Source organism: Plutella xylostella, chromosome 3 (genome assembly GCF_932276165.1).
Source record: "Plutella xylostella chromosome 3, ilPluXylo3.1, whole genome shotgun sequence".
NCBI lineage: Eukaryota > Metazoa > Arthropoda > Insecta > Lepidoptera > Plutellidae > Plutella > Plutella xylostella.
Genome location: NC_063983.1, coordinates 2,680,508 through 2,698,148, shown reverse-complemented (window position 1 = coordinate 2,698,148; position 17,641 = coordinate 2,680,508). Strand labels below are relative to the sequence as shown.

The 17,641-nt window shown below is 39.3% G+C and overlaps 2 protein-coding genes across 2 annotated transcripts; one reads left to right on the top strand and one right to left on the bottom strand.

The window, feature by feature from the left end:
- The first annotated feature begins 2,146 nt into the window (after window positions 1–2,146).
- Window positions 2,147–8,784, top strand: LOC105387306 (SET domain-containing protein SmydA-8). Its single transcript, XM_038117323.2, has 5 exons — window positions 2,147–2,495; window positions 3,093–3,277; window positions 4,688–4,813; window positions 6,388–6,510; window positions 7,525–8,784. Exons 1-5 carry the CDS (start codon window positions 2,454–2,456, stop codon window positions 8,609–8,611), a joined length of 1,563 nt encoding a protein of 520 aa, XP_037973251.2. The 5' UTR covers window positions 2,147–2,453; the 3' UTR covers window positions 8,612–8,784.
- Window positions 8,785–8,879: 95 nt separating this feature from the next.
- Window positions 8,880–15,233, bottom strand: LOC105387307 (trypsin-1). The gene is made up of 6 exons (XM_048624976.1): window positions 15,001–15,233; window positions 13,651–13,828; window positions 11,914–12,030; window positions 11,423–11,589; window positions 10,174–10,325; window positions 8,880–9,303 (listed from the first exon to the last, which is right to left on the bottom strand). The coding sequence occupies exons 1-6, from the start codon at window positions 15,068–15,070 to the stop codon at window positions 9,106–9,108; spliced, it is 882 nt and encodes a 293-aa protein (XP_048480933.1). The 5' UTR covers window positions 15,071–15,233; the 3' UTR covers window positions 8,880–9,105.
- Window positions 15,234–17,641: the final 2,408 nt, after the last annotated feature.

Here is a 17,641-nt window from a genome sequence, read left to right as displayed (position 1 = left end):
TTGGTCATTGAACGCAATTTAAGTGATTTCTTTAGCATATTTATATGGTGTTAATGGTAAGTTTTATTAATATATTATAGTTTCATGCAATTACCTTTGGGAAGGTGAGTTTTTGGAGGTGGCCAATAATTGAATCAATTAATTGCAAATTTTCTGTTACTGGCCGCCTATGCCAATAACTAAATAAAAATGCAAGTACTCTATTTAGATGAAAATCGACTGTTTTCACAATATTTATAAGTTGTAGTATCGTGTGGCAAAATATCACGCATTTTTATCAATTTAATTCAGTTACTGGCATAGGTGGCCAGTATTTAGTGGTGAAGTGGCCAATATCCGACCGATGTATTTTGTTACAGTGCGCAAACCATCATCAACGGGATGCCACCTAAGCGAAGACAGTATTCTTCAGATGACTTAAATAAAGCCTTCAAATTCATAAAAGACAAGACAAGACATAAGACAATAGAAAATAGTTTTCAGAAATTCAACAATATTTTATTGAAGGATATCGATCGACGAACCGTCTTGCCTAAAAGCTCGACGAGTTTCAGCCCCCAGAGCAAGCTGGGTTTCGAAAAGACTTTAGTACAATAGATCTACACAGTAAGGCAGATTATAGGAAGACCCAAGAGTATAATAAGCCTCTCTGTCTAGCCTTTGAAAGCCTTCGTCTCCATCGAGACGGGCAGTTTTGGACTCCTTGGAGAGATGCTAAATCGACTGTCGCTATATCGGGGTGTTGAGGTGTCTATACAATGCTGCTACTATGACTGTCCAAGTACAGGACCACAAGAAAAGACCTATCCAAAGGCAACGAGGAGTGAGACAGGGAGATGTGATATCTCAGAAACTGAAGACCGATGCATTAGAAGATGGCTTTAAGACGTTGGACTGGAACGGACACATGTCACACCTCCGCTGCGCAGACGACATCGTCAATATGGCAGAATGAACGATGGCCAATAACTGGCAGTTTTACCCTATATATATTCAAATAGGTAGTTATTTATTGTATTTTTTGTGAAAATAAAAAGAACAATGGGATGGCCAGGGCGAGAGTAGCCGTCTCGGCAGGGCTACTACGAAAATTTACGAACGAACAAGAGCTGTCATGGAATAGGTAACCATAATACAACGAGATAGAGTCGTGGTTATCACTGCATATTTCTTGTTCCGAAGTATCGGTGCGCTGTGCGAACCACGGCTCTACAGGATGTTGCAAAAGGGGTATACTAAGCCGAAACCTACATGTGCAGCATGGTTTATCTAAGCCTGAAACTGAAATCAGAATTTCAAAATTCGCGAAAAAAAAAAAAAAAATCCATAGAAACTTTGTTGGTCACGTGACTTTTTACTATGGGAAAATAATTTTTTTTTTCGCGAATTTCCAAATTCTGATTTCAGATTCGGGCTTAGATATACCATGCTGCACATGTAGGTTTCGGCTTAGTATACCAATTTTGCATCACCCTGTATATTGCGTTGACAATTCTTGTTCGTTCGTTCGTCGATTTAGAGAGTGACCCCCCTGACATTAGCCGTATATATATTACATAGATCTATCCTATATCCTAGTTTTGTTCCTGTCTAGTTAACTCTTGAGGGCTAGTCAATCTCTTGCGTGCAAATAATATTTAAGAAATAAGTATTTATTAATTATTTGATGTAGCCCCGGTAGGTATCTATCTATCCATCTTATTGACTCTCTTCACTATCAAAACAAACGATGCGTGTTCATTAGTCTAAAATTAGAGCAGATAGATCGATATCCCTGCCCAAGATCACGATAATAACCTTGACACAAAATATATCTAGATCTCATCAATGGATGCCAAAATCTTGGCGTACACTGCAAAAACAAACTAGGCACCAATCTAGAAAATTAGAGACCTAAGTATGTACTGTAGGTAGGTAACTAATAAATAAACCTATCCATATATATCCATCCTGACGGCTCGGTCATTGCTAGCTTCTAAAAACATTTATTTATTGTTGTATAAGTAGGAATTACCGCATATTTTTATAAGTTTTATGAATACTAAGTACCTATGTTTATGATGTCAATAATATTATATTTTAATTGCAGAAACATGGGTCAGGAGAAACCGAATGATACTCCGTATGAGGTTTGCTCACATCAAAGCGAGTTGAGCTTTTCCCAAGACTTTCACGTTCAGAAGCTTTTCCATAAAAATCATTTTAACTACATCTTCCGGCGAGTAGAAGAACTAATTATAACAAAAGCTATCACAACGCCATCTATTGTCGCGTAGCTATAACTAATACCCATCTCATGATTGCAAGATTAATAAAGTTTAAAACTGAAATGGAAAGATGTCGCTACACGTGGCAATTTTTGTTATTTTTGCTTGATATCCTGAAATAGACCATGTGAGAGTCCAGTGGCCGGGTGTAAATCATTTTATAATTTGCGATAAACCGTTTAAAACATGACACGCTTTATTGAAGAAAGTAACGTTGGGTTTGAACATGTAAGTATACTTTTACATTTATTTCTACAATAACTAAATCCCTAACCTAACCCATATTACGATTCAGATTTCAGACATGTGATATTCCTTTAGACCGACAACCTTTATTTTAGTCAGATAGCCGGCTGAGTTATGTGGATGAATAGATTGTTGTAGGGCTTCTTAGGATGACCTAAGCTATGACCGGCAGTAAATGGATATTGAGTGTTAGACAGACTAACCTACCATAAGTACTACATACAGTAATGAGAACTTAATTTTAGCACAACACCTAGAACTACTAGTCAGATTACAGTTAGAGTCGGTCGCCATTGATGTTATACAGCACTTATTACTTCCATGTCTGTTGCTGATGTAACGATCAGTTGATACATCACTCTGAGGCCGTCTCCACAGGCAAGGAAAATGCGATGATACTATTGTCTTGTGCCACGCATTTCTATATACTCTCATAGAAGGTGTCTCCACACGGCGATATTATCTCTGTAGTTGAGTGTGGCAAAACGTCAACTCACCCCGATTCTCTCGCCTGTAGTTTCGGCCCATCAGTCTCCTTTCCTCACCCTAATAACCACACTCCACTCTCCCATTCCCCAGGCCCGCACATCCTCCGAGCTCGGTCGGTACCTGGTGGCAGCCCGCGACCTGGCTCCAGGAGCCCTAGTGCTGACGGAGCGCCCCCTGGTGTTCGCGCCGAAAGCCCTGGCCGACCCTGATGCCGTCATGCCGTGTGTCGGGTGCTACAAGCCCGTGAGCACTGAGGCGGGGGAGCGGTGTGCTAGGTACGTAATGACACTATAGTAAAAAATTCAAACGAGTACCTACTGAAATTGCTTTTTCAGTGTTGCTATTGTTTTTTATATTATGTCCTAACTATGACCCATCTCACTCGGACAACATCGGAAATGTGCGAAAGACATACTCAGTACTCATTTGTTAACAACTATAAGTACAGTCTGTAGAGTTACTCTTACCTACTGACGTAAAACTATATAACGAACGAGAGCTGTCGTGCAATCGGCATGTTCAATACAACGAGATAATAAAATATTATTATGTAGAGTCTTCGCAGCACTCTTCGTTTTTCTTCATACCCATCTCAGACTGGCAATGGAGAAGGGGTCAGGTATATCTTTGCTCCATTACTTACAGGATCACCCTGTATACCTATGATATTAATAATATTGATAAATGATGATACCTCACTTTTATCTAAGATTAACTACCTACTCGGTATAATACCTATCCATTTGTATTAATAGACAGAATGAAGTGTTTTAGCCTCTGGCGCCGAACTTAACATTACGTCTGCAAACTGAGCTTTGTTGAGCAGTGACTTGACTAAATCCCAATATCTCTCTGAAGACAATAGTAACACAGTATCGTGGCTAACTTAGCGATAACATTGTTTTGATAGATTAACCGGGTAGAAATTAATCAGTGATCGAGTGGAAGGAAGTTTTAACAGCATTTATTTATTTTAATATTTATTTATTGAAATTTTAAATTTCTGTTGGCGAGAGATATTGAAATATTTTAACTACTTATGTATAAGTATCTTGTATAGGTTCTTACCATATCCTACTATAGCTGCTACTTCTAATTAGCGAACTATGTGCTTACCTAGATAGCTGAAGTCAGCGTTAAACATAGCTTTAACTTATTAAGTTGAGAGCAAGGCTGATTCAGCACTTAATACGGCTAATTAAGTGCAATGCTCAAGGGTGGAGCTTTTGTAATACATATTTAGATACTCTTCATTAAGAATATAAACATATTAATGTACTTAAAACTATCTATTTAGATTTTAGTTTTGTGTTTAAAAACTTAGTTAAGTACTTACCTATTTGGTTATCGCTAATTTTAAAACTTTTGCTCTAATAACAATTCAATGATCATAACTAGCAGTGGTATTAGTATCTGTAGCAAAAGTTTTTTTTAAATAAATAAAAAAACCTCTATCTTCTCCTACTGCTGGGTAAAGATACGAACCATCACAACCCATCACGTCCACAACGCTGGGGCGCGGGTTTCCTTCCAATGAATGAAGGGTTTAGGCCTAGTCCACCAAGTGGGCCCAGTGCGGGTTGGTGGACCTCAATGCAAGCAAGTTTGTGTTGTGATTGCTCTGCCAAAATCTGTCCAATGACACTAACTTTAAATAAAAATGATGTTTTCTATTTTCTCCCCAGTTGCGGCTGGCCAGTCTGCTCGGGACACTGCCCGGGGCTGCGGGACCCGCGCCACCACGCGCTGGAGTGTCGCGTGCTGAGCGCGCGCCCCCACTGCGCCGTCAACAACATGGCTGACTACTACAGGTGCACTACAGGATACCCTTGTTAGGACTCCAAGACAGAAGTGCGAATTGACGCGATGTGAGCTCGCAACACCCGTGACGTCACACTCTCTTCTATGGAACACATGCGAGTTGGAGGGAGAAGTTTTTGCGATGCGATGCGATTTATTGCGAATTCGCAGTTATGTGTGGTGACACCAACCGAATAGAGTGGCAATACAGTATCCTCGGTCGATCCTCGACCAATGAACGGCTAGCAATTGACCGAGTGTTCTGCCGAGGATACTGTCTAGGTAATCAAAGTTTGAGAGCGGTGCCTGAAAGCCTCCTGTCCCGGCTATCACACGACCGATGTATGGTGTATCAACGTATGCCGAAGGTCCCGGGTTCGATTCCCGGCCAGTCTGCTCTGGGCACTGCCCGGGGCTGCGGGACCCGTGCCACCACGTGCTGGAGTGCCGCGTGCTGAGCGCGCGCCCCCACTGCGCTGTCAATAACATGGCTGACTACTACAGGTACCTTACACCTACCGGAAAAAGTGAATATCCACCAGAGAGCACATTAGAGAAGCTGGTACTTACGTTGACCGAACACGTACATAATTACATATGTATATTGTGCAATAAAAGAATAAATAAATAAATAAATAAACACGGCCAGGAGAGATCTGGAGTGATGAGACAGTATCCTCGGCCGAGCACTCGGTCAATATTATTTTATTGTAATAGCGGTAATAGCTCGCTGTTCATTGATCGAGGATTGGCCAAGGATATTGTCTCGTATTACAGCTGAGAAAAGATAAACAAAATATACCTTCGGCCTCCGTTTTTTAGTCCTCGACAAATTGATTTCTTTAAATAGCTGAAGATCTTTCAGTTGATATTACCGTTTCATTTACTTTGTCAAACCTGAGCCTCCTCCAATAAAAGTCAACGGGATTCTTAACAAAGTCTTCCTAGTTATAATAACATACTTTCTGACTCACTTAAAATTTGAAGTAGGTAATTTCTCCAGCTTTTAACTGTCACAAGAGGCTACTGGTTTTTATAGTTTCAGTCGAGTTAGTCTGAGAATTAGTTTTCAAACTGTTAACTAGTTTTACCACGCGGCGACGAGGGCAAGCTAAGAAATTAAAGGCAGAATGGCGGACTTTTTAAGACAATTACAATTTCTAGTAGGTAGGTATAAGAGCTTAGGTAACTAAAAGGATTTGGACATAAAATGCTAGTACCCATATGCCTATTATTTAATATTAATATTCTCACGAGAAATAAAAAAGTTCCAACTGCCATTGACATCCTTAAATATAATATAACCATAATGTGGTATACATACCAAGTCATTATAAAGATAAAGTCTTATCTACCAAGAACAAACCTATTAAAATTTATTTCCCAATACCATAGAACAACGGGAACTTGAGTGTACCCTCGGCAAGCGTCAAAGCGATCATTCCTGTTTAATACTTAATACAGTCCACTCTCTCATTTATTGAAACCCCTGGACTCCCTCGATAGGACACTAGAATACCACATCAGCAGTGCACTGCTGGGCCCCGAACACTGTCTGATACAATGTCAAACGTATCATTTCCAGACACGACGCCCTGCTCCCGCTGCGCTGCGTCCTTCTCCAGGCCAGCGACCCCGACGGCTGGCGGCGGCTCAGCGACATGCAGGCGCACATGGAGTGCAGGCTGCCCGGCACTGAGGTCTATGAGTGAGTGGAGGATTTGTTTATAACCCCCCGGGGAAAAGAGGGGTGTTATGTGTTGTGTGTGTGTGTATCAGCTGTCTGTGAACCCGACGAGTGGCGGCGGCTCAGCGACATGCAGGCGCACATGGAGTGCAGGCAGCCCGGCACTGAGGTCTACGAGTAAGTGATTTGTTAACCCCCGATGAAAAGTGGGGTGTTGTGAGTTTGACATGACTGTCTGTGTTTATCTGTCTGTGTGACCCCGACGGCTGGCGGCGGCTCAGCGACATGCAGGCGCACATGGAGTGCAGGCTGCCCGGCACTGAGGTCTATGAGTGAGTGGAGGATTTGTTTATAACCCCCCGGGGAAAAGAGGGGTGTTATGTGTTGTGTGTGTGTGTATCAGCTGTCTGTGAACCCGACGACTGGCGGCGGCTCAGCGACATGCAGGCGCACATGGAGTGCAGGCAGCCCGGCACTGAGGTCTACGAGTAAGTGATTTGTTAACCCCCGATGAAAAGTGGGGTGTTGTGAGTTTGACATGACTGTCTGTGTTTATCTGTCTGTGTGACCCCGACGGCTGGCGGCGGCTGAGCGACATGCAGGCGCACATGGAGTGCAGGCTGCCCGGCACTGAGGTCTATGAGTGAGTGGACTGTTGGTTTTAATCAGCGGCAAAGAGTGGGGTGTTGTGAGTTTAACGTGTCTGTGTGTGTCTGTCTGTGGTGAGGTAGCTACTAAACTGCTTAACCGATTTTCGATTTGGATTTTTTTGGGTCCGAGCTAATGTTACCCCGAGTTTAAGAACATACACGTAGCTAGGAGCTATATTTTATCATTAACATTAGCTTTGCATGGGTATTAAAGGTGACTGAGACACAATTTCTAATTGGAAAAGATCTACTTGAACAGGAACTAGTCAAATTAACCACATCGCTGCAAATCTATCATACTTAATTTCTGCTTAACTTAACGCTCTCAGTTGTGAAACTGGAAATAAACAATTTGTATAATGAAGAATATCAATATTTTTTTCAGTGAAGCCAACGAGTTCGTCGTGGAATATCTTATGAACAGTTTCATCTCTCAGCTTGACGATGACGTCCGCAGCAAACTGCTTCCAGATATATCGACCGCACTCCTGCACAGAATGTGTGGCATCATCGACACCAACGCACTAGAGATCCGCCTTCACGACGGAGTGGAGCTTCTAGCACTCTACACCAACACATGCATCATGGAACACAGCTGCATACCCAACACAAAACATACTTTCAGTATCACACCCAAAAGCAAAGATGACCTCTACAAGATCACCGTTAAAGTCGTAGTTCCTGTACAAAAGGGTGACCATATCACCACTATGTACAGCCATGCTCTCTGGGGCACACAGGCTAGGAGGCAACATCTTAAAGATAACAAATACTTTGCGTGCAAATGCCCAAGATGCAGTGACCCTACCGAGTTGGGGACATATTTAAGCGCTATGAAATGTCTGGGCGATGGTAATAATGCCTGCAATGGTATTCATTTACCAGAAGATCCGTTGGATGAGGAAACTGATTGGGTATGCTGTGAATGCAGAATACGAGTTAAGAACTCTCAAGTCAACATGCTGATTTCTCAAATGGGCGAAGAAGTTGAAAACGTGCAAATGATGGGAGGATCAGTGCCAACATTGGAAAATCTGTTGTGTAGACTGTCGACTTTCCTGCACCCTAACCATTATCATCTGTACTCGATAAAGCATTCTCTGGTTCAGCTGTACGGGAGACACCCAAATTTGATGTCGCCAGAAATTTTGGATAAGAAAATCAAAATGTGCGAAGATTTGTTAAAGATTACCAAGATATTGGATCCAGGTAATGCGAGGTTGAGTTTGTACAGTGCAGTTTTATACCATGAACTTCATTCGGCTTTGGTTTTAAAATTCAAAACGAGTAATGAAAAGTCTGAAGAAAAAATAAAACCTTTATTGGTAAAGGCCAAGGCTGCAGTGGAAGAAGCTTTAGATTCTTTGAAAGATGATATTGAAGAGTCCTCAGGCAAGAAACTTTTTGCTGTTATTGTACAGACAAAACGAGATTTTGATAAGTTCTTAAAGGAAAAGAAAGTTACTTTGTAAACATGTTTATTGTAGGTATTTCTATAAACTTAACCACTTACTATCAACAATATTACTTTCATTTGTACTTATCCAGATACTTACTTAAAAATCTTTGTCTTAAATTTTATATCACAGTCACAAAAAATACCTAGTTAACAATGTACTTACGTTATATTTACCTATACGAATAAATACTTTAATAAATTACAACTTTAATTAATTTGAACATTCACTTATTGTCCCTACTATTTTGTAAGTAGTTTCATAATATCACATTTCGATTTCATTTCGGTAACAATACTCATATCTTCCTCTTCTTACATTACATACCTAACTTACTGTAAACATATATCATATAACTTAATAACTATAGTCTCATCTATTCAAACATCATTAAGTACAACAAATAAACAATTCCCACCTCTATTTCTCTCATCATCTTATCTCTCTCCAATGTGTATATCAAGTCCGTCGCTCCATCTGCCGCCACATCCAAACGATTCATAACTCTATTACCCAGACCTAGGATACCAACTCAACCCCTTCCCATCCTCCCCTCTTATAATACCAGCGATCCACTCAGTATACCGGGACAGGCGCGTGTAGATGCCGGGCTGGCGTGCGCGCGCGCAGCCGCTGCCCGTGGACACCACGCCGATCAGCATCATGCGGCCCTCGCGGTGCACCATGAGGGGACCGCCGCTGTCTGCCTGGAGATAAGGATAGAAGGTTTAGATTATCATCACTACCCATCAAGGCTCCACTGATGGGGCACGGGTTTCAGGGACGGGTTTGAGGCCTAGTTTACCATTCCGTTATAATGCCGTTTTATGTTATGATGTACAGTGAAATTCACAGAGATAAAAATGACTGCTGGTATGTACCTATCTGGTTGGTAGGTGCCTGCAATTTTACTCTTGCGTGAAGGTACCCATTTATTATTATATCGTTGATACTATGATAATATGAAGACGATACAATGATACTATAACAATAATATTTATACGTAAGGTTTGCCTTTGGCTTTTTGAAATTTTATTCTTTGGCCTTGGGTAAAACGTAAAACACACACTACACAAAAAGAATTGGTCAATATCATAATATCGTATCACCAGTACTTTATAAAGCGGACCCTCGGCTTGCTGACACTAATTTGAATGGCAAATCCTTTCACCACGGTTAACAACTTATCTACTTGCTGTGTGTGTTAATTTTAGTTGTTTATAATTATTTTGTATTGCATGTTTAGATTAGGTATTTACTGACTGACTGACTGACACAAATACTGCCTAACTAGGTATTCTCAGCGAAAATGTCACACTGGTTAATGTTTTCAAACGGTACCCACGATACAAGCTTGCTTAGTGTGGGGCCATAGTAAATATTTTAAGTTTTAATATAAGATATTTGGTTAAAGTGTAAGGCAAATTGTACCTTTTATGTTTCACTTATGTTAATTTTTTATTTTGGATAATAAATAATTTTGAATTTTTTTGAATTTTGAATTTTGAACAAACCCACGTCCAACTCAAGTGTTGGTCACTCGCACGCTAAAAACAAGGAAGTAAATAAACCAGTACCCAGCAAGAGTCCCTGCCGCCGTCCTCGTGTCCGGCGCACATCTGCGTGGAGATGACCTTGACCTTGGTGCCCTGGGACTTGTACCAGTCGTTGCACTCGTCGTTGCTCACCACCTGCACGTCAGTCTTCTGGAGAACGCTCGGCCGCGCACCTGGATTTAAAGAAACATCATGAACAGAAGAATCTTATAGAATAATTCCACACAATGTTACAAAGGCGAAATATTTAATTGAATAAGCGAATATAGGACGGCTCCTAAACCAAAGGACCGATTTCAGAATAAAGAATACTCGTTATAGCGTAATTCTCTCAAGTAAGTAGGTAGTCCTTCAGAGGCGATGGAAAGCTCGCATAGAAACTCTTCTCTGAAAATAATCACCATCAACAAAAGATTAATGTGCTGACCATAGGAATCACCAAAGTAAAGCCCCCCTATAACACACTTGGATTTTTTTAATGCAAAAATTACCTACTATAATCTATAGTATAAATTATCTAATATCTAGGGTAGACGACCGAATGGCGTAGTGGTTAGTGACCCTGACTACTGATACGATGGTCCCGGGTTCGATTCCCGGCTGGGGCAGATATTTGTTTAAACACAGATATCTGTTCTCGGGTCTTGGATGTGCCCGTAAAATGGCAATAGGCCCGCCCCCTATTACATTGGGACTAACATAACACTCTGGCGAAAAGTGGGTGCAGCAATGCACCTCTGCCTACCCCGCAAGGGAGTACATTAGTACAAGGCGTGAGTGCGTGTTTTTTTTTTGTTTCTTTTTTTTCTAGGGTTGAGTATAGGAAATGTAAATATTACGGGATTCGGAATAAAAAGTTTAGTAGCCTATTGTTCTCAGGCAAAATGTAGCTACAAAAATATATTATTCGAAACGAATTTGTGCTATGAAGAGAAAATAATAATGCGAATTCGATCAGTACCTAATCCGTAAGACTTAAAAGTAACCATAAAATTGTTTGACTTAATTTTCTTTTGGCGACAAGATACGCCTTCGCTTTGTAAGCTTCACTAATATTATTTTTAAACTCAAGTAAAAAAAATATTTTCAATGATAGCTTTCTACTAGCCCAGCTTATTTTTTATCTTATTTTTTTATAAAGTATTTCATAAAAATAATATATCTACTTTCAATCTACCGCCATTTCAGAATTACTCTGCTTACCCACCCAAGAATAACAGGCGCCAGAAACTCTTTGTCCATAATTCCAGGTCCTCCCACAATCTCTTACCTTTAGCTCTGTCCTCATGTGTGAATCCCCAGCCAGCGACAGTGGCCAGGGTTCCCGTGAAGTCTGGAGCTACTGGCTGAGGCAGGCACGCCGGCCGAAGGTTGCTGCTCCATTTGAGGAGCCTCGTGGTCTTCAATAGCGCAACATCGTTTGTCTTCTTATTGCATCTGGTGTTGAAGGAGAATGTTATTGGTACGGGGCGGGAAACCCCGGAATGTGATGTAGATGAGATAGTGGATTGCTTTTATTTATCATCATTCTTGACACTTCATGTCGGATGTTACGACAGACAGTCAGATTATTATGTTCTGAAGATTTATGATAGCGATGTATATGGGAGAGAACTTTGACGAATTTTAGCGCAATTGTTCAATCATCTGCCTATCCACACTTAACCAAAATCCCTACATGTTTACTGTAAAATGAGTATAGAGAGCAAGCGACGGTATTTTATGGCCACGACTTTTTATACCTAGATTCAGTATACTTACCTGTAGTCTGGATGAGGTAAGATGTGAGAGACTGGCTCGTTGTCATCTTTAGAGGCGATGTCGGTGGCTCCGACCACCACACTCAGTTGTTTTGCTTTGTAGAACTCGTCAAAGACACTGTGTGATAGAAAAAAAACATTTTGTATTGGAGTGAGCATTTTGTTCACAACCCCGTAATAGGCCAGCGTAGTGGACTAGGCCTAAAACCCTTCATTGGAAGGAGACCCGAGCCCCAGGAGTGTGGATGTGGTGGATTGCGATGATGATGATGTGAATTTTGAAATTTTTACTTATTATACAATTAATACAAATAATTTAATTTTGATAAATAATAACACAGTTTCATGATGTTTGCAGAGAAATCACGTTAAAATATAACAAAACAATAACAAATTGAATGATAATGTTTATTCAGGCGAGTGCTGAAGGTGAAAAAGGCCTCCATTTCAGTTTATTAAGAGGATCAATTGGTTCATATTCCATTCAGTATTCTGTTGTCCTTTCTGTAATCCTATTATGAAAACCTCAGGTTAATGAAGTTCAAATTAACACGATAGAAATAATTGCTAATATCCAAAAAAAATAACAGAGAGTGACATCATGTATTTTATCTCACAGGTTGCCATTGCCACTAACCAGACATTGTGAAACAGGGTCTTAGTCCTATAATATACAAATTGGTGGTACTTATATTTTATGTGAAAGGTTATAAAGTAAGTATAGAGACATCTAAAAGTTAAGCGGCCATTCTTTATTAAAATGATACACTTTATTTTCCCAAGTGATCTTGAAAAGCCAAGGACCTTGATCTTGAGATTACAAAACCTTTATTCACATTTCGTAATAGAAAGAGTTGGCATGACAACCTGTAATCTTCGTATTCATCAAATAAAGTAGGCTTCAGAGGTGTAATCTTACAGGATTTGGGTTTCGGTAAAGGATTCCGAATTCTAAGAGCCTAACGTATAAATGGAAAGGAAAAATGCTTGGTACATTTTAACGCACGAAATAGAAGTGCTGACATTATGTACGTTTAATTATAGCAGGGGTAACTATAAATTTATATTTTTATTGTAAGTATAGAAAGTTCACGACCCCTTCTAGAAATACGGGCACTTAAAAAACTAGCTATATACCTACGTAATATTCGCTTGTACCTTCGTTTTGTTACGTTTTGCTTCAAAGTAATTAATTTGGTATTCCTAATATGGGATATTTTGATATGTGAGGGTGGGGAAATAGTGCATTTATATAGGTATATAAAATTTTACCGCGTACCTACCTAACGTTTATAAGTTCAACAACTCTATTTATTGCTTTGTCATTATTAGTTCCGGGAATATACCTATAGCCAATATTCCTTTCAGCCAATCAAGTTGATTTCGTGTCATGCTGAAATGGACAATATCGAAAATGAAGGATTTCCCAGAATGTTGGTATTGTAAGTAGTGTTTCATTATACCTAATATTCGAAAGCTCGGAATTTTTATGAAGTTGAAATATCAGAAAATTTATTAAGAAGGTTTTTAAATAATATCTGACTGCCGACTAGACAATTCCTTTTAGCAAATACCTTTTACTTACAGTACTAGATTTATAAAAAAATAACAATAATGCATTACGTACGTACCTAATTAGTGGAATTGGTACAGTTACACAACACAAACATCTTTTCTCAGGGTTCCATCTAACACTGACCTACAAACTATCACCCCAACCACTCCATCTAACACTCACCTGCACACGCAATGCCCTGCGGTCACCAGCCAGCGGTCAGTCAGCACGGTGGCGCCGCACTGGTGCGCTCCCTGTCTCCAGATGCTGGCGGTCCAGGGGAACTCGGCGGGCAGGCTGTCCACGCCGCCTACGATGCGCCCGCGACGGGTGGCGTCGAGTCCGCACTCTGTGTTGGCCACTAGAAGGAGAGGGTTTTAGGTGGAGGTAGTAATAATTATGTGTGGGGGGGTTTTAGATACGGTCAGCCTATCTTGAACTAGGCGGCGTATATATCTGTACCTAGAGGTAATATGTCCGATGACAGCTGATACATAGATACAAATACAAAGTATAGAGTATAGTAATATAAAGTATCGAGCAATGGAAAAGTTAGTTAAATGTAGCTAAGAACACTCGGGGTAACATTACCTATAACCCAAAAAATAAATTCAATATCGGTAAGTATAGCCGTTTGGCAACTACGGTACCACAGACAGATACACAGAAACACAGACATTACACCCCTATTTTTGTCGGAAGTTAATAATAAGAGCCCGTTGCATAATTTACGAAATTCTACGAGACACTGTGTCATCTCTACAACCTTGAACATGAGACAACACTACCGCCCTACTGCAGGCTTGCCCGCCCTTGAACTCAGGCTGAGCCTACTTGATTGGATCGAAGGTCGACTTTTACTGAATGTGCGATCTGCCAATAAAGTATGTACAAAAATCTGTTTGAGGTTTACTGGAAGATTTTTGTACCGTAACTAAGTTGTAATGTATTTTTATTATATGTCCTCGGTGTAAAAATAAAGAGTATACTAACTATACTAATTATCAATCTAACTATTATTATTATACCACCGAAATCTAACTATTATTATTATTTAACTTTCTGTGAAGTTTACTGATAGGTATTTGGCGAAGCAGACTTGTTCCGTTAAAAAATAATCATAGTTAAGTAGATCGCAGGATTGGTCACCAATGGTATAGGATACTGAATAAACGATACAGCTAGCTCCACTTAGTCTTCAGAATAGTAAAATTTTCATCTTCTTGTAAGTTGACTTCATAATAGTTTCAGACGAATAGTTTTTTTATCAATATCGAATTGTTCGTCAATCTTGTATAAGAAATCTAAAATTTCGGAAAGTTACCAAATTATTTTCATGAATTGTTCATGTATATTGACCTGCCTGTTTAAATCACTGATAAAATTCCATTCTGTAGGCTGAACTGCATCAAAAGGTTTAGATTTAAGCTATCGTGTCTTTATACATAACTCAGTGAGGGCGGCATATTCTTGTAAAATCACATGGATAGACACACGTATACACAAGTTTCAGTAATAATGATCACAACTTACAATTAATAAACGCTGTAGCCACATCCCAACACACAGCAAACAACAACAGTGCACATAACAAACGACACATTTTGATTACACACAACACTAAAATAAACACGATACTAAATACCGATTTCTTTATATATTATTTCCCTAACTGACACTAGCTATATAAGTAGTTAAAGTTAATTATTGGCACTAAGCCTTAATAAAATAAATAAATGTATAAATAAGGAGTCAGGCTCACACTAGGTCTAAGTGCGAGCACTGACTACAAAATGTGTAATTTTTCATAAGACATTTAAAGGGATATGAGATTTTTCACTGAAATGCCCCTCCTCAGAGGTATTGAAGGTCTGACCCCTATATGAGTGTCGATAGTGTTGGGACCACGCAACTGATGCAATGTCGATAATATCATCAGTATCGTTACACCTGCGTTATGTTTAAGCTACATCCTGAGATTAACGATATACAAACAAAATGGTCACATAAGGTGCAGGTGGGTTATTCCGAAAGGTTTTTGGGTGAGTTGGATACATGTTCGTATTTTGTCAATTTATGAGGACTGGTTAGGTCATTTTGAGTCATGTAAGGACGCTTTGTATACTTGAATATACTACCTAAAACTCTGTTTAACAGACTTCTCTAAATACCCACGGAATTCGTAAATATTTTAGTTTCAAAAGCTGATATTTTTTTCTTTGCACGAGGGTAATTCCGAATAAATGCGGTTTAAAATTCAAAATTCCGGAAATTTGCACTTTTTTACTAATTTTACGTTTTTACACGCACGCTCGGTCCTAGCGCCCTGAGTCAACCCAAGCAAGGTAGAAGATTAAGTTGCCATCAAGGTGAATGGTTCCACGGTTCAAAGTATGACTACGTTTGGAAGAAATCGGCAAAAATCGGAATTACCCGAAATTCGGCATTACCCACCTGCACCTTACCATATAAAAGCAAAAAAAACTATCCGCATTTTGTTTAATGTCTAACCGTTTTAAGTTCAACTTAATGACAACCAATGAATAAATTCTACCATTTTAACTGAATTAATAATTAGTAGAGCTTAAAGAAGCGACCAATGCAATTTCAAACCAACATGAAACTGAAACATTATCAATCATAATAAAGCTTTTGAGCTTTCGACCAGTCAAGTGAGCAAGGCTAATGCCGATAGGTAGCAATTGTTTTATTCCTCCAGTGTTTTAATGTGAGCAACCATGTCCAACAACCGAATCCAATAAACTACTCACGAGTCTTAAATTTGCCTCAAGAAAACGTTTTTTAACCTAGCACAAAACCTCGATTTCATCGACAACTCTACCCCAACACTAGCACAATTTTCATTGTCAGGTTCGCGCGACAACCTCCGCAGATAACGCTCGATAAGCAAACGAAACATTACGGAACTATAATTTACATAAATTGTGTTCTAATTATTATTTACATTGAACATTAACGGCATACCACGACGATGCAATGTCACTTTTAGTTACATATGAAATGATAGTAGGTGGGATATAGAGTTTAGTCAAGTTTGGGACAACTCACCAGTCACGGGGTCCAAGTAAAAAAAAACCTCCCTTAAAAAAGGTACTTAACGAAATAATTATATTATGATATGCTATAAATATCGCTAAATCCTTCAATACAGTTTGCCCGATTTCATGTAAAAAAGAGGTGAAAATACTCATTAACCATGAATTTATTTATTCCATGTTTTAAGGCCCGTATTGAGATAAAATAAACATTTCCTAGGTGAATGAAACATAAGAGGATTTCAGAATACAAAAGGTTGTGTTGAGGCGGCGAACATATCAGTGGATAAACAACCTTAATCTATTATGGATGATTAACTTTGAAGAGCTTTTCGGAAACTTACAAAGAGCTTCGAAACCACCTAAGTGCGGATAAAACAGAATCTCGACAAACTAACTTTCAACTACTTACTTACGAGTATGTATAGTATTAGCTATATAGAGATTGACATCACTGAAATTCAGAATAGGTACACAAAATAGATCTGATAATCTTCCAACCTTTACAAAGTTCGAAATTGACCATCCTCAAAACAGACTCGAATAATTTCATTAAAATTAGTTTACTTATATATAGTTGATATAATATAAACACATGAAGAAATAATACCGTAAAAATGTGATGCAAAATTGCATTCAAACTTATTACACCCTTCTTAGGCATTTCCTTAATCTCAATTTCTATATTCAAATTTTATTATACATTATACGTACCTACCTAAAGAGTGGCGGTGTTTCGGCCCGTTGCTACCCAGCGAAGTGGTAATAAGTAATTAATTAAGTAAGCTAATAAGTAGGATGTGCACATAATTATATTAAATTATTATTGTATTAAAGCCATAACGCATGGTCACCCTACATGTAATGAGCTGAATGCATAGCTCTGCATAGGCTTCGAGCGTTTGTCGGTCAAGTGCAAAGCAATTCGGACCATCACAATATCTTGGCCTGGATCCTCACATATTTTTATTAACGAGGTTTTAATCGCGTTATTAGCCCCATAAACTGTCTAGGCGCATAATCTAACACCTAATCTGTACGTTATCTGTACGTAATACCTAAAATAAAAATAAACATCTTTACTGAAAATGGTCTTTCCACAATCGAAGACACGCATA